The sequence below is a fragment of the Crocodylus siamensis genome, chromosome 1, assembly GCF_052110815.1.
Source record: "Crocodylus siamensis isolate JL-2025a chromosome 1, ASM5211081v1, whole genome shotgun sequence".
NCBI classification, from domain to species: Eukaryota; Metazoa; Chordata; order Crocodylia; family Crocodylidae; genus Crocodylus; species Crocodylus siamensis.
In genome coordinates this window covers 389,665,237-389,687,211 of record NC_143395.1, presented here as the reverse complement: position 1 = coordinate 389,687,211, position 21,975 = coordinate 389,665,237, and the positions used below count along the sequence as shown (strand labels likewise).

The 21,975-nt window shown below is 45.2% G+C and overlaps 1 protein-coding gene across 6 annotated transcripts in view; it reads right to left on the bottom strand.

The window, feature by feature from the left end:
* Positions 1–16,909, bottom strand: part of LOC149875224 (uncharacterized) — a 31,113-nt gene extending 14,204 nt beyond the window's left edge. For 2 of the 6 annotated variants that reach the window (XM_090029795.1, XM_090029803.1), the window contains exons 1-2: positions 10,545–10,668; positions 4,235–4,346 (exon numbers count right to left, since the gene is read on the bottom strand). In XM_090029795.1, coding sequence (XP_089885921.1) covers positions 4,235–4,346; positions 10,545–10,595 — 163 coding nt within the window. In that variant the 5' untranslated portion in view covers positions 10,596–10,668. Of the gene's footprint in view, positions 1–4,234; positions 4,347–10,544; positions 10,669–14,463; positions 14,561–15,338; positions 15,402–15,708; positions 15,765–16,853 lie in introns of those variants that run through there. The other 4 variants (XM_090029814.1, XM_090029822.1, XM_090029828.1 and 1 more) reach the window with 4 other exon arrangements.
* Between the last annotated feature and the right edge of the window lie 5,066 nt (positions 16,910–21,975).

The following is a 21,975-nucleotide window of genomic DNA, read 5'->3' as shown; positions in this document are numbered from 1 at the left end:
GATGTTGCTTTCCTCTCTGCATTTCTGGAGGGAGTTCAGTGTTGCAGCCTATCACATGCAATCACACATACTTTCCAGCTTTCACCATAAGTTATTGAAGAAGTGGGATATTCTAGGATATTAAACTCAAGCCAGACACAATGTTTTCTTGTGATAGTGATCTCTAAAAGGTCCTCCCAGCCTCTGTTTTTTTCAGCCTGATTCACAGCTCCATGCATGGGCAACTGGTGCCGCCTTAGTCGGGGGGGGGGGGGCCCTGCCCCCCCAGCAAGCAGTCAGCAAGTGGGGTGGTCCCCCCACAGTGCTCCCACCTGCCTCCCCCCTGCACTCATCACCTAAGCAGTGAGCGTGGCTGGTCAGGGGGTACACTCTCAAGGGGTACACCCCCTATGTGTCACCACTGGCTCCATGGTTTCCTTCAATACATCTGCAATTTTTCTTTGGTCCTTCTGTAATGAGAACAGATGAAAGGAATATTTCTGCCTATTCTTGGGCTTGTAGTCCCTTCCCACAGCACCATGCAGAGAAGAGAGGGACTAGGACTACTTAATTTTGGAAGCACTGTCTGCCACTACCACTGCATAACATTCCTCTGAACAGGGAGACTGTGAATCTAGGTGAACACAGGTTTGCTTGGAGTGAACATTCACAGTCCAGTGGCCTAAATACAGGTGCCACCTGATGCTGAACCGGAGACCATGATGCTTGCTGAGTATGTCATTGCCTCCAGTGAGGCATCCATGATGAAAATAGTTGCTATGGGTATTTTTCATGAGGATAGACTTAAAGTAAACCTGGCCCCTGTCATCCCAGCTTTTAGTTTGCACAGCCTGGACACTGTGGTTTTGCAAAGGAGGTAGTGACAAACAATGCTCTGAGAACAGCCAGGGAAGCCCCCAAAATGCCTCCCAAGGGTCACCTCCACCTTTCTGCCAGTTATCAATTTGAGAAAGCAATCACTTTCTGATGTAGTCATATGCCAGAACTTCCATTTGATATTTCTGTTATGGCGTCCTTTGGCTCTTGCATCTAATATATGGCTTTTGCATGCCAGTTTGTAGGCCTTCCTCACTAGGATAACCCCATTCATCCCTCATAACGCCCTCAAAGGAAGAGTCAGCAAAATAGCCATCTCAGAGCTGGACTTGGGAAGCAGGTATTTGCCTTTAGCCTCCCAAATTAATAACTCCTTTGGTCAGATCTGGGTGGTAGAATCATTTGTCTGGACTTGGTAACACATTTGCCATTGGGAAATAAAATTTGCTGTATTGTAATTTTTGTTCTGCTCTGAGCTTGAATCAGAAAATTCTCCTACTTTGGGTGAGGCTGTGGAGCCAGGATCTGAAACTGAATTTTTCTCTGAACTTTTATATTTTTATTTCCCTTTTTTATACTTTTTGTGATTCTTTTTAAGTCTCCTGTTGACACCATGCCAGGAACAGCAGGGTGAAAGTAAGTGCAAGTGAGAGCATAATTCTGTAGGCCAGTGAGGCGAACACTCCCCTGGGAGTTGGGGAACCCTGGGTTCTGGCCCCTGCTCCCAGGGCCCATTTAATATAAAGTATGTAAACAGCACTCAGGGACAGAGGCCAGAACTCACGACCTTCCACTCTCAGGGAATTGTCCAAATCTCTGGGCTACAGTGTCAAGTTCTGTCTTTTGTCTCCCACTAGATGAATCTTGAATTCATTGCTGCCTAGTGTCTTAGCTTTAGATAAGGGGTAGAGAGTGGTCGCACTACCACCCATATATCTGTAAAATGGAGTCAGTGTTATCTCTTGCATCACATGGATACTGGGAAAGCCAAGTATTTCATGTTTATCAGGATAGTGTAAGAGTGATGTCGTAGCTGGGATGGTCCAAACATTACGCAAGAAGTACAGATTTCTTAGGATGATATCTTTTATTGGGCCAACTATGAAGTTGGGATAAAGTTGGACAAGCTATTGAATGCAAGACATCTTCATCAAGTCTGATCACAGAAAGCCGGGTACAGCAGAGGGAAGGGACTGGGAGAAATCTCAAGGATGGCAGACACACAATTAACAGAAGAAATGAAGCTGATTACTGGGAGATCAAGTGCTATAAAAATGGAGGAGGGTCACTCTTACCTTCCCTGTGTAGAAGAATTCAGGAGTTGGATAAATTATAATGTGCCATAAACCCAATATCAGCGTTTAGTCCTTGGTTCTTACTGTCCAGCCAACTTATGAATTTTTGTTTCCAAGTTCACCATTTAAAGACATTAGGTAGATTTCCCTTGAGCACAAGACTAATGAGGTCAGAAAGGGAGTGGTTGTTATGTGAGAAATGTGCTCCTTATGGTATGTATGTCTCCATCCTTTATATTTTTTTCTGTGAGTGTTCATTCTGGTGCATAGTTGCTGTTTAGTTTCACCTACATAGTTGCCATGAGGGCACTTTGTGCACTGGATCAGATGTATCATGTTTTGGGAAAGGCATGTGTAGGAACCACGATTTCTGATGGGTTTCTGGTGAAGGGGTTTTGATAGTAGTGGCAGTGGAAGTGTGCTGACAGGTTAAGTATTCCTTGCCAAGGCAAGGCTGTGTTTCACTTGATGTCTGTTGGGCAGTGGGGAGTTTGCTTCTGATGATGAGTAGGGCAAGGTTAGGGGGCTACTTCAAAGCCATGAATGGAGGAGCTGGGAATACTTCTCCCAAGGTCTGATCTTTGTTGCGTATAGGATGTTTTTTCTGGTGGTTCTTTTGATATGTTCCAGTGGGGGTTGGTAGGGGACCACCAGGGATGTGCGGTTGCAGGAAGTTTTCTTTTTGTACTGTAGCAGGTTACTACAGCATATTTGGCTAGCTCTTTCAGATGTGCCATCTATTTGCCTAATAGAGTATCCCTGTTGTATGTATAAAGGCAGGTTTTAGACTGGTCAGGTGGGCATCAAGAATGTTCTCAGAAAAGTTGAGGTGGTATATGAGGACCCAGCTACAGAAAACAGCTTTTTTGGTGTGCTTGGGATGATAGCTGATCTTGTGGACATAGGTATGGTGTTCTGTGGGTTTTCTGTAAGTAGTGATTTTTAGGATGTCATCCTGAATATGGACTGTGGTATCTAGAACATCAACAAAACTGTAGGAATAAGTCCAGAGAAAGTTTGATCAGGGGGTTATACTAGTTAAACTTGTGATGGAAGTCAGTAAATGAGTCCAGGTATTCAGTCCAGATAATGAAAATATCATCTTTGTGATGTATAATGCAGGTTTGATGGTGCAGTTTTCTAGAAACTACAAAATAGTAAGCAAACCAGAGAACAAAGGTGGAGCTATAGTCATCCTCAACTGTCAAGACTACATCAGTGAAGCTGACAGACAACTCACTAACACAAAATACCATAAAGAATTTGGGGAGGACCTTACACCAGAACATGCCAGCCTCTTCCTAAGCCACCTAGAGGAAAAATGTCTAGAAAACTACACATCAAACCTGCACTATACCTACATTACATAGATGATATTTGCTTTTCTTTGATTTAACTGCAGCTGGTTTTTGTTTGCTCATTTTGCCCTGTGTGTTGCAGTTCTAAGTTAGCTCGGTATCTTGTTCCATCTCATTTTTTTACTACTCACAAACCTTTCAGAACTGCACATGCTTGTACATGTAATGTTGGTTCTGTATGTCCTTCTGTTAGTTGAAACTGCTTTGAGTGGATTGCCTGCATTTCTGTTTGGTAAAAACATGTAGGTCCAGTCTAACTCACAAATAGAAGTGAGGCAAGGTACATTGTTATATCACAGTGATCTCCTCCCCTTAAAAACTATTGTGTAGTCAGAAAATATCTGTACCTATACTATGGCAAACAGCAAGTTTTCAAGTTAATGTATCAGGCTCCAAAATTCATAAGCCTTTCTTTAAAATGCCAACATTTGAAAATAAATTGATTTGGTTCTGATTGTAGTTGCCTCCTAGTTTTAAAGCCCCTTGGGTTTATGTTTTCAAGTTTCTCTTTGCAACTGTGAACTTTCAAGATGTGCTGTTTTTAAATGAAAGCTGAGATTCTGGTATAACAACATAACTCAAGGAACTGGAAATAAAAGGAGAAAGAAAGAACCAAACAAATGTTATGAGACTCCCAATAACATTATTCGAGTTGGCAATTCTACCCTGCTTAAAAGCCAGGGCTGTCAGGACTTTTTACCCGGTTTCTGGGATACAGTTGGGTTCAAATTATTTTATACAGTATTTAGTGTGCTGAAAGCTTACTGCTCGATGCTGTGTCCATCAGGATTACTTTGGGATAGCCTTCTGGAGTAATATCTGTCATTAAATACAGAAGTCCTCTCTCATGCCATTCTATTCTTCCATAGGCTGATCCCTACAAATACAAAATAGAGACCAGGGTTTTAGGCTCACTGCCTCCCTCAAGGTGACTGTAAAGGTCTTCCATGTCTTTAAGTAAAAATTTACAGTCGAGAACAAATAGCTGAATGCTACATGGAAAGGCTTTCATATGTATTGAAATACAAACTTGAGCTAAAGTTAGGCAAGCTGAGGAGAGGATATCCCTGAAGTGTAACATTACACCTAGGAGGAATAAGAATAGAAACAAAATTTGAATAGACTGCAAACTAGGAAGATTTAAGAAGTTTGTTGGACGCAACAAGGAACCAGAGACCAAATTTAGGTAAACATTTGGAAATAAATGGAAGAACACAAGGTTAAACTCTGTATCCAATTTACTGGGACATTATTGTAATAAATTAAAACAGTTTAATTTGCTAACAATCCTTTTAGGTCCATATGATGAGGAGCAAGCAGAAAGTATAATATGTCCCCTTGAGAAAGGGCGAGAGAGGTGGAATTTATTGTACACATCAAAGCAAGGCTGAAGTACATCTCTTAAAGTTGATAATGCAGGGGTTAGCTAGGACAGTAGCAAACTGCTGGAACATCAGCCTTACTTTCAGCCTTGGATTTTTCTATTGATGGTAGTTTCTTTCAAATAAGCTCGAATGCTCTGTATTGCACAAAATATTTGGTTAGCTGGGAGGCAGTGAATCCATCCTCCTCAGAATAAAAAAGGACTGTCAGTCTGGTGGAAGCTCCAGGTCTGCAGGCATTCTCCCAATCCCTATGATTTTAAAGGACTAGACTATGGCAGTTAGCCACAGCCTTAGTGAGGCGCAGTGCTTGCCCTTTTGGGGCAGCACCAGACCTATTCTGTTTCAGAGGCACAACTCCAGAGCTCCCTGGTTGCACAGACAGCACTGGAGGAAGTCATTTGCTACTGTCCTTTAAAAGTTGCTGCATACTCGGTTCCTGCACAAGCAACTAGCTCCAGTGGTCAGCCTGCTCTGCCTCTGCCTCTGCCTCTGCCTCTTAACCGCTGTCTTTCAGGAGTGGCCAGATATGAAGAACCTCTGCTCCTGCAGTTCTGACTGGCAACCAGGCGGTATAAATAGCTCAAAAAGTCTGGAAGACTTTGATGGGAGACGGAGATGTAGAAGTGAAAGGAGAGATATAAATGCTTAGAAATGATAATGATGAGCCCTCTGCAAAACCTGTAGGTAGATAGTAAGATAGCAGCTAATTGCATTTAGGGAATTGCCTTCCCGGTCGTTAGAAACTAGAGAAAAGACAGGAAATTTCTTCAGGAAAAAAGGCCTGATAATAAGATGGGGAAGTAAGAATTCCTGACTGATAATCCCACTTGCCAGGGACTTGGAGTATGGTATTGAGCAAGACAGGGAAAGCCAGAGTTTTGCCACCCTTAATTATGCTGAGTAGTGTCTTGCTCCTTCGAAAGCCACATTTAAGCCTCATGGAATGATGTACTACCCATATGGTAAAAGGATAAGAGTAAGGGCAAAAGACTTCATCTTCACACTTTGCGGTGCCTCTGTTTCCTCATCTGCAAATTAGGAACCCCCTTTCTTGCCTGCTTGAACATGTATTGCCAGGATTCATTAACAGGTGCCTGTAAAGAGCTCAGCATCACATTTGCAGGGAAAGGTGAAGAATTTGGAGGGATCAGCATAGCAGAGCATTAATCTGAATGCCACTAAATAGGGCTGTAACGTGCAATGACTAAGATGGCTGTTACAGTCCTGTATGCATTATATTTTGCTAGCGTGTGTTAAGGCCTTATCAAGTTGCAACTTCCTTCTCAGTTTGTTTGATGTCTCTAGCTTTACCTTGCCATGCTTAAGTAAACAAGACATCACCAAACTGCTATCCTTATTCTTGTCAAGGGAGTTACTGCCTCGGAAAAGACTCCATTGTATAACAAAAATCCCAAACGCTTCTACTTCAGACAAGATTCAAAACAAAAATAATTGGGTAAGGTTTGAGATGAGACCAAAGGAGAGATATTTTAAGATTAAAACTCTCATGGCATTCTTTCCTCCCCAAATGCTGTTTTTACAACTTTCTGACCTTGTATCATTTTCTGATTCCAGTGGAGATGATGTTTACAAGAACCACTGTAACTTGACCTACTTATATTTTCTTGATCTAAGAATAGCACATTCTAGGCTTCTTGCCACCTGTCAGGACTGACAGCTGTTTGGGAGATCACTATCAGACAACTTTGAAGGGGGATTTTCCACTTAAGGAGATCTACAAGATGCCTTTTTCCTTTTTTAGGTTTCAGTTATTGATGGGGAAAAAAATATTCATTAAAAAGCATTTCTGACCTAAAAATGTCCTTATAAAAAATTTATTGAGCTTAGTACAAGAAAATGAGAGAGAAAGAGAGAGAGAGTAGAAGGGGGAGAAATCCTCTTCTTTTCCCTTCGCATTCTTAGATGCTAGAGACTCCTCTGACAGATCAGCTACTTTGGAAACTTCTTCAGATTGCTGACTGCCCATATTTTCCATCTGGCTCTTCCTTTGCATACAAATCAGCCTCCTTGGACAGGCAGAAGTGTATGTGTGTGTGAGCGTGCGTGTGTGTGTGCACGTGTGTGTGGGGGGGACATGTGCATGCACATGTGTGCATGTGCATGCATAAGTATGAATGCATGCTTGGACATATATATGGGTATTGTCTTTGCCATGCCCCTATTTTCAATAAATAGTGTGTGTGTATGTGCACGTGCATGTGTGTGTGTGTGTGTGTACACACACATTACTTATTGAAAGTAGAGGCATGACAAAGAAAATACCTATAGATATGTCCGAACAATGACTTAGAGTTGCATGCACGCACACACTGAAATAATAAATGTACCTATTCAGCAGGTAAGTTTCTGTAGCCAGAAAAAAATATCAAAAAAACTTCTCTTACACTTCAAAACACAGTTAATATTTTTAAAACCCATTTGGGCCTGTGGGCCTAACACAGAAAATTACTTAACATGTTTGAAAGTAGAAATAGAGTCCTGCAATGTTCATTGTCATCATCAGCAATCCCTCAGCTCAAAGTTTATCTCTACCACAACTCACTGATGGTTATATAAAAATGCCAGTTGTTTTACAAGGGAGTTCCAGTGATGAAAGTTGGTTCCTGAGTGAAAAAAGAAGCAATTTCTTCTTACGTAAGTGGAATTAATTTCTAGGACTGTATTTAGTTGCTGTGACACCCTTGTAGAGCACCACTAGATGCTTTTTCTATGCGTGTAGTAGCAACTGGATATTAAATATTAACAGGAAAACTTGTCTGGTGTACAGTGGGATTTTAAGACACCCCATTTATTTCCCTAATTAGACACAGGATAAGGATTAGTCACTCATGTGTTCATAAGCCACATTCATTAAGTCTTATTTATTTTTGTTGTGATGGTGACTAGGAGCCCCACTTATAGAGCAGGGGGCTATCAAGTCAACATCATCATCATCATCACTGAAGTGGCTGCACAGGTGATCCTCAGCATTTCATGCATGCCCCAGAGGGCTTCAGAAGGAATGATGCATAGAACGAGTTTCAGATGATGCCAAGCTAGAGACTAATCTCCTCATGGTTTCCTAGCATTGCTGCAACAGGGTTTGTTAAGTCCAGAGGGGGGCTGTCAGGGCGCTAAGCTGCAACAGTTTCAAACAGAGCTACAAGCCATAGTGAAAAGCAAAGCCATCCTTAGTCATTGCATCATCAAACAAGCACTCCGTTACTTGTGTTTGCACCCTCATTACACCCACCTGCTTTCAGAGTGACACCAGCTGCGAGAAACAAGCTTATTGGCTGCAGAGTAGGCTAGGCCCAGGGCCTTGAGTTAGCCTTTGGCTGGTTGGTGATCCACAGCCTCCAGCAGCTGTTCCTGTTCCCCTTCTGTCTAGTTCCTATCTGGTTCTCAGCTCCTGCTTTTAACCTGTTTGGCTCTGAACACTGGGGCACTGTCTGGAGTATGGATGTGGACCTTGCTTATTGACTAGCATTTTGACTTGGACTCTGGTTTTGACCTTCTGGTCTGTATTCTCCTTTGGCTTGGGTACTTGTCATCCCCTGCTCCTCAAGATTACCTATGACCCAGTCTAGCAGTTTGTATCTTCCTAAGAACCTTGAAAATACATTTAACAAAGTCAGATCCTGCTCTCAGTAGAACAAGGGCCAAACGGGACTTCAGTGGGAGAAAGTTTAGGCTCAAGTTGGGCAGCACTAGTGACACAATGCGGGACATGGCTATTGCTTCCATCCTCACTATCAGTCCTTTCACACATGAATAAAGACTTTGGGCCTGTGCACAGCCAAACCCTTCTTCAGCTTCCACAGGCCTGTTCACTCCAACTTCCTCCTTGGAATAATTAAATTAGCAGTTTATAAAAGAAAACAAATGAGCTCCTCAGTCTTCTACTGTGACTGAATTCTTATACCAAACTTGGAAACACAGGCTGACAAGTATCAAGGGCTTAACAAAACTATGGTCCAGCACCTGCTGGATCTATTCTAGCAGATTAACTAGTTCATTGATCTCCATTACAGAGTCTCCCTGGTGTGATGTTTACATTTCTTGTCCTCTGTTCATTTATTTATTGACAATGTACAATCCAAATGAGTCATCTATCCCAAACAGCCCTTTGTAGCCACTGACAAGAAAGAGAGATGTTTATTGCTGTTGTTTTTTAATTTAAATGCAAATTGCCCAGCAGCAGCATATTTGTTAAAAAGTGTTAATTGTTAATTAATGTTGTGTGATGTATTTATATTTGTTATTCGTAAGTGTCAAAGTGGTTGCTCTTAGTATTTGCTATTCATTCATGATTTGCTGTTTTTCTATATCTTAAGTCTTTTAGATCATGCATGACTGTGTGTTTCCTGAATGACCTAAGCTTTTTCCTATTTTTTATAAATAGGTGTCCCTTTTTCTGATCCGCATCTACTGCAGATACATCTGTGAATCATCAGTCTGGACATGTTCATTTCTAACAGCAGAAATCCTCCACTGCTAGAAATGATTTTGGAAGAGGTAGCAGTACACATTCAGTTTGCAACCACCCCATTTCCCATATTCCTTGTACCTTCCTGAAACTGGGATGATCCCAGTCTAGGGAAAGTGTGGGCTGGTCCAGTTTTTCATTCCAGGAGAGGTGGGGCAAAGCCCTATGCCCAGTTCTCACACTGAGGGCTCTGGACTGAGAAGCAGGAAGGGGGCAGCATTGCTACCTTTGCTTACCTCCCATGCTCTGGGAGACAAGTAGTCTGAGCCCTGTGGCAAAGCCCCTGCCTAGTCTGCACACCTGGGACTCCAATGTGAGAAGCAGGTGGTTGGTCTGCCCTGCTTCCTACCCTAAGGAGAGGCAGGCCCAGTTCCCTTGCCACCTGCACCACACAGCTAAGCAGTGCAGGCTGCAAGAGAAAGCCAGTGTAGCTGGGAACCAGGCTTGGAGACCCAAATCCCATTTCACCAGCTTTTAAGTTGCCTTCACTGCTACCCAGCTGTTGGGGACGGGGGCACAAAAGGAAGCCCTTTGCCTTTACCTTAATCTAGGAGCTGCCCAGTTTAGGGAAGAGACAGGGAGCAGTGGCTGCTACACCCCTCCCTTTCTAGACCAGTCCAGGAGGGAAGGGGATCAGTGGCAAAAAGGCCCTGCCTGCTTGTCATCCTGGGGAGTTGGCAGGGAGTAGCTGATGGCTGTGTGGCAGGCCACTAGGGGGTGCTCCTGCACTGAGCCACCCACCTCACTGCACCTGACCACCTTCCAGACTCCAGTGCCTTCCTGGGGGCGCCTCATGTCTAGCCAACCCTCTTCCTAGAGCACACCCGGTAGCCTGGGGGTAGCACCGCCGCCACTCAGGGTCCAGCCTGGAAAACACAGGCCTAGTAGCCCTCGAGAGTAGTTAACCCACTTCAAGACCTTGGGGTGCTTCCCTCAGACTGAAGCACAAATAGCAGTCTCCCTTAGTCAGCTGAAGCAAGGGGACCCCAAGGTATAATCTAGCCCCTCTCCCAATAAGTCTCCCATACTAGGTACAAAGGAGAACCTTATTGGTTACAAGGAGTCGGTTTGGAATAGGGTACAGGGTAGAGCAATATCAGAGAAATCCCATAGATCAAACAGGATGGCTGGGTAGCCTTTGATTATGCATCAGAGTTATTGCAAGCTATATATCTACTTAGATCTCAGGTAGCTTACTTACGAGTATCATCCAGAGGCAGGTGGAGATTCCCTCTGGAGGCAGGCAGTTCATTGATCATAAGTTTCAAGAGAGAGAGCAAGTTTCAGATGGTCCAGCTCTTCTCTCTCTGAGTTTTCGTCATGGCTACTGCCCCTCTTCCTTGGCTGTCCTTAATTTATATAAACTTTATGACCTATTTGCCTGGTCCAATGGAGGCCAGCACCTGTTGGCTGCCAGCCAACCAATTTGAAATGCATTACTGGTTGCCAGGCAGACTGGCAGGGTCTCTAGCCCCCTCCAATCAGGCTGGCATTGCTTAGAACATTAGGGAGCATAAGCCCCTCACCCAGGTATGTGATGCCAATCATGTAGGCAGAGGGAGCAAGTTTTCCCCCTCCCTCAGGAATGTACCCAACTCAGGTTACCTAAAGAGATGGGATGTCTGCCCTCTGCAGGGCCCATATTAACCAAACTGTCAGAGAGCAGAGTTTTTAGGGAGAGAAAGAGGTGGCCTTCTGCCACTGGCTGCTCCCTTTCCCTCCTAGTCTGTGGGAGTGGAGAATCCCAAACTCTCCACTCATGGTCCCCTGGAGGAATTAAAACAGGGAAAAGTGTACGTAGAGTTATTTCCTATGAGAGAAACTCTCCCGGGTCCACTGCTACCTGATTTGAGTCACTTTGCTTGCAGTGGATTTGTGACCCAGATACCTTGTTGCAGGTGGACCCAAACCCTCAGACCGATCATGACCTCTCCATTCAATAATAGGTGTATTTTATTTATACACTGTGATAGCAGATACGAATAATTCGTGTTCCACATTCTCCATTTTTATTAAAAAATAATAAACTGGGAATTTTTCAGGGCTTATCTTTGAAACAAAAACCAGGATGAAATCAGGATAAAAGGAAGAAAACAGAAAAAAAACAGTTTAAATCAGGGGGAAACTGATGATGAGGGAGGGAGGTAGTCAGGCTAGGAAAGGGGAGGGGGCAGAGGCATGGCACAGCCCATCAGCTGCTCCCAGGGCTGCAGCATGGAGCAAAGCGGGGGGAGTTGTCAGTGGGCATGGGGCAGGGGGGGCATGGTTCTTGCCGCTGTGCGCCCCCTGGGAGAGCTGTGGGCTGGGGGGCCTGTGCCAGGCTCTTCCTGGAGGGTGCACGCTTCCAGATCAGCGGCAGAAAGCACATGATGACGTACTCTGCCTTTCCTCCCTGGCTGCATTTGCACCCCTCCCCTCTGCTACAGCAGCCTGCTGCTGGGCTGCCCTGACATTTGGTGGGGAGTAGGGAGTGGCACACGGCCAGATGTGAGGGAGAGAGTGACCCGACCCCAGTACCAGCACCTCCTGCCCTGCCTGGAGTCAAAGCTGGGAGCCCAACATCTCCAGGCAGCGGCTCCAGCCCCACAGGCCCATGTGAAGTGGTTGGGGGCAGCACCTGCCGCAGGGATTGGGTATATGCATTGGTACTAGCAAATGGCGCATTAGATGAATTTAGTGTGCAGCAAGTCCAGCGCATGTGTAGACAGTTAGGCTTTACTGTGCATTAGAGTTGTCCTATGTGCAGTAAAGTGGCTCATATATGTAACACCTGCATACACTTGGGGTTGTGTATGGTAAAGCATGTGCTTCTGTTATATATTGGGGGGACTGGAAGAGGGCCACCTCCCTCCCCCTCATTGTGTCCAGACCATTGTTGTTTTACAGTTTTCTGCCCATCAGAGCTCGGACTGGGACTAGGAATTTTGGGGTAGAGTATGCTGACAAAAGCTGCAGTTAAATCCTCAAAGCCACCATGCAGAAGTGGAGGTCAGTGCTCCACCAAGTCTCTAGGAGCAATGGAGCCCCTTGCAATGCAGAAGGTATCCCAAAAATGTGAACTCAGTCCTTTTTGCTGCCAACTGGTGCCCAGCAGAAGGGTTACACATGCATGTGCCCACTGCAGAGTGGATTGATTATTGGATCAAGAGTAAAAGGGAAAAGGTGGAGATATTCCACAGATGAGTTGCTCTTGGTGAATGGCATTTCAATTTGCCACTAAGTATTGAGGGAAAAAGTATTTGTAGAGATTAATTCCTCTTGTATGTTTAGGTTGAAGCCTCATTTGTTCCAAAAATTGAGCTAAAGTTTCTGAGTCTGTTGCTATGCAGCTTAGGGCCAAAAGACCTAGGGTTCTACACGCAGCCTGAAGAGCTAAGGAGCAGCAGTGGTAGCAATTGTTGGTAGTAAAATGGATTGTAATCTCTGTGACCTAACACCTGCCTCTTTTGCTGGTATGGCCTCTGGATGGTAGTGGCAACACCTAGTGGCTGGGCTATGTAATAGAGCTCATCTTGATTTGTTTTGTAAGAGATCAAAAATGTCCCCTTCTTTGAAGGGATAACCTGTGTCATCCTGGGGACAGGGAAGAGGTTGGAGCTAGTAGCTTGCCACTTAGTTACAAACTTTATCCTGTGTAGAATGGGAAAGAGGTCTGATAGCAGTGACTTGGGTAAGTTGTCAATAGTTGGCTGGAGTGAGCCAGTAATTAACTTTTAAGGATTTCCCTAAGAGTTATAGGGATTGGCCATGTTAACCAGAAGTCAGACAGAAGGCAGGACAGGGTGGCGCCTTAAGCTGCCTGCACACAATCCAGGAGGCTGCTCCAATGTGCTGTAATTACAGCACATCAGTGTAGATTCAATTAGTCCAGCTCCAGTCAGCCTCTGTGTCTCATGTATCAGTGTCCCCGAGCTTCAAATGGTGGGGGGGGGCACTTTTACTAAAGCTCCAACGCACCCCTGGCTCCATTTTGAAGCATGGGGACACTTATATATGAGAGCTTCTCTAATTAAAGAGCCCCTCCCCACTCCCAGAGCACATGTAAAAAACACCCTTAGAGACTAACTCTGAACCTTCTCCCTAACGGTTATGTGCTTGTCCCCTTTTTTCTATTTAATAAACCCTGTTATATTTTACTATTGCTTGTGGGTAGGAAAGTTTATTCACTTTCAGATGTGTAGGTTTATTTGTGAGCACTCCAGCCAATATGTTAGAATTGTTGTAAAAACCCTCAGCTCTGATAATGAATCTCTTTTAACATCTCCTTCCTCCATTCCTTGTATTTGTAGTAGTTTAGTGTGCAGAAGAAATTCAAGAATTGGCAGAGGGTAGAATTACAAAAAACTTTCCAGAAGGCCCAGGGTCTCTTTCCCAAGACAACTTTTCTTTTTGAAAATCCTTCACAACCTAGGGTATTTCAAATGCCAAAAAAAAAAAAAAAGTTTCAGAAGCTTCCTCTGAGTAAGAGATAAAAGTAATGCCCAGCAGGAATACTCTTGTAATATAGAAGAGATGAACTCCCTGTAGAAGCTAAGAAAATCCAACTCCTTTAATTCAGCCACTCAGTGAGAGGGTAGATCAATCTTTATACTTGATTTAATCCTTTTGCCTCTCTCCTGAGGCTGCCATCAAAGGCATCATTTAATATGGACATCTGTCCATTGAGAACTGGTCAGAGGCCACCAAAATCATTTCACCCTGCAACCTAACTTTTTGTTATTAACATGGGAGAGGAGACCATATGCTCAAATGGATAGGACACTAGCCTGGGAATCTAGAAACCTAGATTCTGTTGCTAGCTATGCCAGAGTGGTCCAACTTGCAGGCCCTGGGCTCTCACTCAACTGCCGCTTCCCCTATACCTCTAGCTGCAAATGTCCTCTGGATTTCACTGCCTGCCCCCGCCCCAGTGTGACAGAGCTGCGGATGAGCTTGAAGCTGCTCTGGCAAACAGTGCAGCAGCAGGGGGCACACGCTTCATGCGGTATTAGACTGCATGGTAAAGCGGAGCAGGGAGTCCTACATAGGCATGTGGTGCAGTGCTTGGAGGGCCACAGGTACATGATGCAGCAGGGGGAGGGTGTCCACATGCTATGCAGCCTTGGGGGTCTGTGACTTACCCTGCTGCAGTCCATGGGTGTGTGGCCCCCACTGATGTAGCCTAGAAGAGCATTCAGCCCCTGGCTGCTTAGAAGTTAGACAGTTCTGAATGACCTGCTGAAATCCCAGATAAGTAGGGCTAAAAGGAGCCTCATGAGGCCATCTAGTCCAACACCCTGCTCAAGGCAGGAGTATCCCTGTCTAAACCATCCTACTTAAGTGTTGGTCTATTAAAATGTGGGGATAACTCTCACACACAACTACTAGTATAATGCCCAATATATCAACAACACTCTTCAACTTGCCACAGGTAACATGCTGCATTGGATAGGAAGTATTGGGTGTGTGCGACAGGTAGCTTGCTCAGGGCTGGAACTCAACATCAGCCTGCCCAAAGGGCAGTCTGTCCAGTCTTTTCTGCCATGCCTTGCTGTTTAATAAACACAATGTAATAAGTGAGAGGCTGCCCATCTTAATGTCCCGATGCCTAGGGCGATATACACTGCTCTGACCTACCCTCTACCGTGTCCCATGCCTCACAGATGGCATCCATTTTGCTACAGTGCCTCACACTATAACCAAAGCTCCAGAGTCTCACATGGGACTCTCACTCCCCAGTGGAGCTCACAGTCACAGTGCACTCACACTGGACAGTTCTTAACCTTATGACCCAAACTCAGCCTCACAACATCTGAGGGCTTACTGGGGTTTTGCTCTGACCCACACTCAGCTTCACCACACTTGAGGATCTACCAGGCTCTTGGCCTCTGGCCCAGCTGTGGCCTCAGGTGTCCATGGACTTACCTTGACCTTTCTGCCCCCTCCCTGGGGCTTCAACTATACCCTCCCACTAGGGCCTTTGTAATAAAAAGAAAAACTTCAAAGGGGAACTTACCTGGGGTTGGAGATTGAAGTTGGCGTGAGACCACTCTGAGCTGAAGGAGCAGCAGGCACAGAGCTGCAGCAAGAGAAAGTATGTCGGCAAAAGAAAAAAAAAACATCAAAAAAACCAGCTGAGCCAGGATGGGCTCCCACGCAGGTGTAGGCACGTTTCATGCCTGCGTGCTGATGCCGATTTGCCGGCCGGCCCACAGAACTGGGGATAAAAACCCCCAATGAGCAGGAAGCCCAGGGGACCAGAAGTGGGTTCCCCTGCAGGCACTTGTTGTCCCAGGGGAGACCTGTGCACTGCAGAAGCCAACTGGTGGCAGCCCTGAGAGGGGGCTGAGAGAGAGAAAGAGCCCAGAAGGGCACCACTACTTAACAGCAGTAGATCCATGGACTCCAGACACCTTCGAGGCAGACTCGGCTGTCTCGGAGCCTGCAGAGAAAAAGAGAGACAGCTGTCCACAACAGTGACAGGCTAAAAGGATTGAGATTGACACTGAGGGACCAGGTAACCCAGGCACAGATAGAAGCTAAGTCAGCCCCTCTGAGGCAAGTGCTGAGCGAAGTGAACTTTCATCTATATATGGCTTACCATTTTGGACAGTCAAGATGTGTACCAAGACCATGACCCAAACACTGGGATATGACATCATTGGTTGGCGGTAGGTGGGGTGTAGGGGAGGTGGAGCACCAAAATGGGAAGATTGACAAAAGGATTGAAGAAGGGTACCAGGTAGGATGGAATGTACAACATATTTATTTCAGCAAAGTTATGGCAGGAGAGAACCACTGAGGGCCCTTTGGAACTTGTCCCGATCATTGACTATCCTTCTTGGGGACAACGGCGACATCTGACAAACCGGCATACACCAGGTGCTCTGGTGAATGGTAAGGTCACTTCCAGCCTTCCATTCATGCCATCTTACTAGGGCCACCTTCTTAGATCAATACTCTTGTGGGGGTTGGCTCATGTGCTGCACTTTAGGTCACCCCTGCAACCCTACTCAGCCCACCCCCTGTGTAGCAGTTCAGGTCCTCCTGAGCAAACCCAACTCTATACCCCTCATGAACAGCACTTCAGGTTGCCACTGTGCACCCTAATCTGTGCAGGCCTCAACATGTATTTCTGCCCCCTCTCTCTGGGACCACTCTTCTGACCCCTCCCTTTGGGACCACTGGGGTCTTGCACCTTGTGGGACTCAGGTGCCACCCTCTAGGCATGCCTGGCCCCTACAACTGAGTAACCCATTTTTGGGCCATCAGGGTCTTACATCTGAAGGGGCTCAGGTGCCTCTCCCTAGGCATGCCTGGCCCTACAATTGGGTAACCCACCAGGGTGCGGGGGCTGAGTTTATAAGGTGCCCCTACCCACCTTTCACTGGGGAAGCAACTGGTCTGGCATTTCTGGGGAAATGCTACACCTTGGGCAGTCCCACTAGGTCATCCTTCCCCAGTAGGGTGTAGTTTTCGGTCATACCCAGGACCAGGAGCCTCCTGCCACCCCCATAGCACCTGCCCTTACCTCCAAGGATGTTTCAAGCAGCAGCTCAGCTAGGTGGTGTCCTTCTAGCTGCCAGCAGCAGACTGCTGGCTCAGCTCTGAGGGCTGGGTTAAAGTGGAGGCTGCTTCACCCCCTCCTCCAATCACAAGGTCCTCCTGTGGTCATGTGACCACCTCATCAGGCTGGACCACACCTGCTGGCTGCCCCGCTGCCTGAACTAAACCTGAAAGTGGCAGGCACCAAAGGTGCTCTGTCACAGTGTGTAAATAATACTTAAGCGTCTTTGTGGAATCCTGTTTCAACCTGCTCAGTTCCCTAAAAAAAACACAAAAAACACAACCTTAGTGTATATGCTTTTGTCATGTGCTTTAGTAAGCCTTAAGATTAAGTCACAGAAAGTGGCAAGGATCCGCTCACCTTCTGTACTTATGATTTTCAGGAATTCAAGAAGGGTGGAGTGAGATGACAGAGTCATATCCTATTTCACTCACTGGATGCCCAAAGTGTGGCTTCTGGCAAGATCCTAATGTAAAGGATCAGAATCAGGCAAGTATCTTATTGCATCTGTAAAGATGTGTAGTTCTTCAGAGGCCCCAGGGGACATCAGCAGGGCAGGGAGCCCAAGCCCACAGCAGGCAGCCCGCACCTGCCCCTGCCCCTGCCCTGTGCACAGATCTGGGGGGCACAAGCCCCCTCTGCCCCCCACCAGGAGTGTGCACAGCAGTGGGGAGTCAGCCCCTTCCCCCCACCTGAGCCCACAGTGGGCAGCCCATACGTGCAGCCCCCAGGGGCTCCTCTCTGGCCATGCTGCCTGTAGGAGAGGGAAGCCAGGCTCCCATTTCAGGCCTCAGCAGCCTCCTGCAGGCAGCTGCTGGGGCTCGGGGTTGCAGGCACGGTTGGGTTCTCCTGCAGCCACCGGGGCTCAGGTACTCCTGCAGGCAGCCGCTCACACACAGGTACAGGGGGTTGCAGACCCAGGTCAATGGCCCCATAGCCCTGGCAGCTGGGAGCAATGTTCCCTCTAAGGAGTAGTGGTCCATGAGCGTGCCCCTTCGGTCTGTGAGAGTGCTGCCTCGGTCCAGCATGGGACATTTATTGAAGGGGGCTGGGGCCCGGGGGCTGGGACCTAGGCCTGGAGGCCAGGGGCTGGAGCCGAGAGGCTGGGGGTCAGAGGCTGGGGCCGGGGGCTGGAGGCAGGGGGCCAAGGCTGGAGGGTGCCCTGGCACAGAGCCCATGCCAGGCTCCTGTCCCTACCTCTCCTGGTGCGTGGCCTTGAAAAAGCTGTGTGCAGCCACACTTTTAGTTGTGTGCAGCCATGCATGTGAGCACCTTAGAGGGAACCTTGCCTGGGCGGACCCCTCCAGCAGGGCCAGGGGGTCTGTGGGTGGGGAGGGGAGTAAGGAGCACCAACAGGGCAGGGATGGGTGTGGGTGGGAGGTGAGGGGCATCAGCAGGGCTGGCGGGACTGTGGCTTGGGGGTGAGGAGCCTGGACCTGCTTCCTAGTGAGCTAAGGTGGCAGGGGGAGCCCTGTTCTTGTATGATAAAAAACCCCAAATCAAATACCAAAATTAATAGGTAAAATTCATTTTACTGTAGTGATTGAGGCACTGGTTGGATTCCAAATTGCTTTAAAATTGTAATTATATCAGTAAAACATTGTGTTCGGTTGATACCTATATATATAGTGCTATTTCATTTTAATCACAGATTTGGGGCTGGTAATCAAAGAATTTGCAATTTTTTATCAGGGAAAACCAGGATCCCTGGTTATATATAATAACTCAAAAGGCTGCACTGAATTTTGCATACACAGACTGCAACCAAACCTCGTAATCCATGGTACATAAAGTGACTTCATTATATTACTTCTGTGTTAGCTAAATGTTGCTGAAGATCTTTGATGCATAAAATCCCTATAACCTGTTCCCCATGGTACTGTGCTGATCAGTGAGAAACACATCTCAAGGCTACTCCTTAATCCTAAAGTTTTATAAACAGAAGATACAAAAGCTGAGCCATAAATAATTAAATATATTTTTAAATATTAATACAGTTTGTTGATGGTTTGTTTTCTGCTTATGATGTTCCAAAGATGTTGACTATAGGCAAGTAAATATCTTGCAATAAGCTTTGAAAACAGGGTAATATCATTGTGCTAAGCAGTATATTCCAGACTGTTGTTTAAGTGAAATGCATTGGCTTTCATGCAGTGCTCTTCAGACTGGATTCTGAAGATCAAAACCAAGCTGACGATAAAAGTAACTACAAATATATTTAGCTGTCATTTGGCCAAGTAGTGTGCCAGCTATTAACAACTACGTACAGCATTTTTACTTTATGATAAGGCTGGGGCCAGAAATGTGTCACTGGATAAAGATGGTATGAAGCAGATGCTACCTGGGGTAACTTTGCAGATCTTAAATAATGTTTCTTGACACTGCAGAAGCAGCTTTTTTTGTGCTGATGAACTATATTGGCATTAGTATGTTAACAGATATGTAAAGGGCTTATTCAAGTGACCCGAAGTGTTCACTTTCAATGCTGAGCAGTTAGATGATGAAATGTAATAAGTTCCTTTGATGAAATGTAATAAGTTCCTTTCCTTATTAGGATTCCACTTTCCTTCAAAAAAGCCAATACATTTCAAGGATGTTGGCAGGTGTGCCATCCAACAAATGAATACCTCAGTTGCTGGAGGAGTTAACTGTGTTGAATAATTAGAGCTGGTCAGTCTTTCTGAACTCAGAAAAATGTGGCAAAATGTTTCTGAACAAGTTTTTGTCAAAATATTTTTAACTCATAAGGGGAGCAGAGGGGTGTCCTTCCAATCCTGACCATTTTTCAAAAAGAGAGGCATGAATGTCCAGCACTGTTGTTTTGTTTCAAATCTGTAAACCAGAATCCATTTTTTGACAAACTTGGTCTTCTAAGACTCGATCCTATTTGGTCCTGAGCTCTGTGTTGAGTGACCTCTAGTCCCAATAGTTTTAACTTTATCCATTGCCAATACTACCGTACAACTTACTATGACAGAATACTATGCTCTCAATAAGGACTGAGTGGCTCAGCAGAGTTTATTATATGCTGTGTATTCCATTCAAAAAGGAGATTTTTTCTCTTCAAGTAAACCCGAAGAATAAAAGTATGTAACAGAAGAGAGTCTTATGAGACGAAAATGGCTGAGAGCTCCTGGCCTGTAAAAAGATTGTTTCTGATATGAAAAGCACCTCCTGATCCCTAGTCTCTTGTGTCTATGCCAAAAAAACAAAATTTATGTTTTTAAGATATGTAAATTAAATCAACTCATCTAATTCGAGGAGGCCTGCAGAGTGTTCTTCTTATCTGTTGTAGGGAATGTACTATCTGCATTATCTGCTTTGCACAGGCACTGTACTGTGCAGAACTGAAGGGCGCTCGTGTTCCAGAGCTTATGCATACTGATGCTTAAATGGGTTCCCAGACACTCTGTTGCACGTGATCAAAATCATAATGGATGGTCTGAAAACAGCCCAATGAGCCTTCAGTACATTACTGAGCTGTGACCTCTGTGAATCAAAAAAAAAGTGATGGATCCAAACATGGGTGGATCTAGGATTTTGAAAAGGAGCTGCAGATAGTATGGTGCATCATCACACATTAACAACACATTTTTCTCCAGTTAAAAAAAAAACCAGAAGCTTTACTAATCTGCTAGGGACTGTTATTCAATTTAAGATCAAAGCAAAAAATAAGTCTAAGCTTTTTGGAACGTGGATTAATTTGCTATATCATGTAAAAAACATAACAAACTAGGGAAAAATAAACAAAAGATGTTGTTTCATTAGTCCTGTAGTCATTAGAATTAAAAGTACTTTTTTCAGATTCATGAAACAGAATCAAACCTTCTTGAGCATTTTCACACGGCATCCAATGGTTCACTGAACACTGTATCCACACCTAAGTTAATGTTCACCTGAGTTATTACCGCACCTGAGTTAATGGCTTTAGCTAGAGTTTAAAACAGTCTTCAGGGCTGTAAAATAGTAGCTACATTACCAAGAGCAACTAACAGACAGCAGAATTGCAAAAGAAAGGATTGTTTGATTAATGGAACATCAAGGCTATTAAAAAGGAGAGTCAGGACATTAACCCCCGTGGAATGAAGACTTCAGTGGGAATCAGGTAGACTATAATGCTCCAGGAAGTCCAGTGATTCTCTCACTGCTGCCTCAATAGAAATGTTACTTTCTCTGCCTGGCAGTTGGTTTCCAACTTCGGGTAAACCAGGAATTAAAGGCAATTGTAAGTGCACACCTCCCACCCCAGGATCTGCCCTTGTGTCCAAAACTAATGGGAGCTCAGACACATGACTATACCTGACCCTCCTGGACAAGTGCTTACAGTGAGGTCATTATACAAACACTCACAGACACTTGTTCCTTTTCAATTCATTTACTCATCTGAGGGCCATGTCCTCTTTTGCATTTTGGACCTGATTCAAAGTCCATTAAAGCCAATGGAAGTACTTCTGTTAACCTTAACTAGCTTTGGATCAGACCCCTGAAGTGGAACTCCTCCGTGAACTCCATGAGAAGTTCTACAACCAATGTTGCAATATGACCTCTGTGCACTGGTACATCTCTAAACTAAAAAATAACACTATTGGTATTCAGCAAAGCCATTTGTTAGGCAGCTATTTTTCATTAACCACCATATACACTGCAAAAGAAAATAAATAGATAAGATTAAATGTTGCTAGGACTCACAACAAAAATGTGATTTGCCAGCCTAGACATGTGTTGTCTCTCCTACAGTGGAATGGTTGAGTGAGGAATGTGTTGGAGAGATTTACCATCCTTAGTGCCAATTCAAACCAGCCAATGAGGATTTCACTAGGAGCTTTCTTCTGCCAGCTCCACATTCCTGCTGGATCCCTTTTATGAAGGGTAGCATTTTCTTTCTTTTGGTTTTAGTTAGCAACTTGCCTGCAATTTCACAGTGCTAGTCAGTATTTTGAAACAAAAGGTGATAGGATGAGAAAACCAAATGACATAGCCAGCCCACTTCCACTTATAAAAATTATCCACACTTACATACACAAGGGTCTGGAGCATCTTCCCAACCCCTTCACAATGCCAAAGTTTGGAGATGAAGCACAAACAT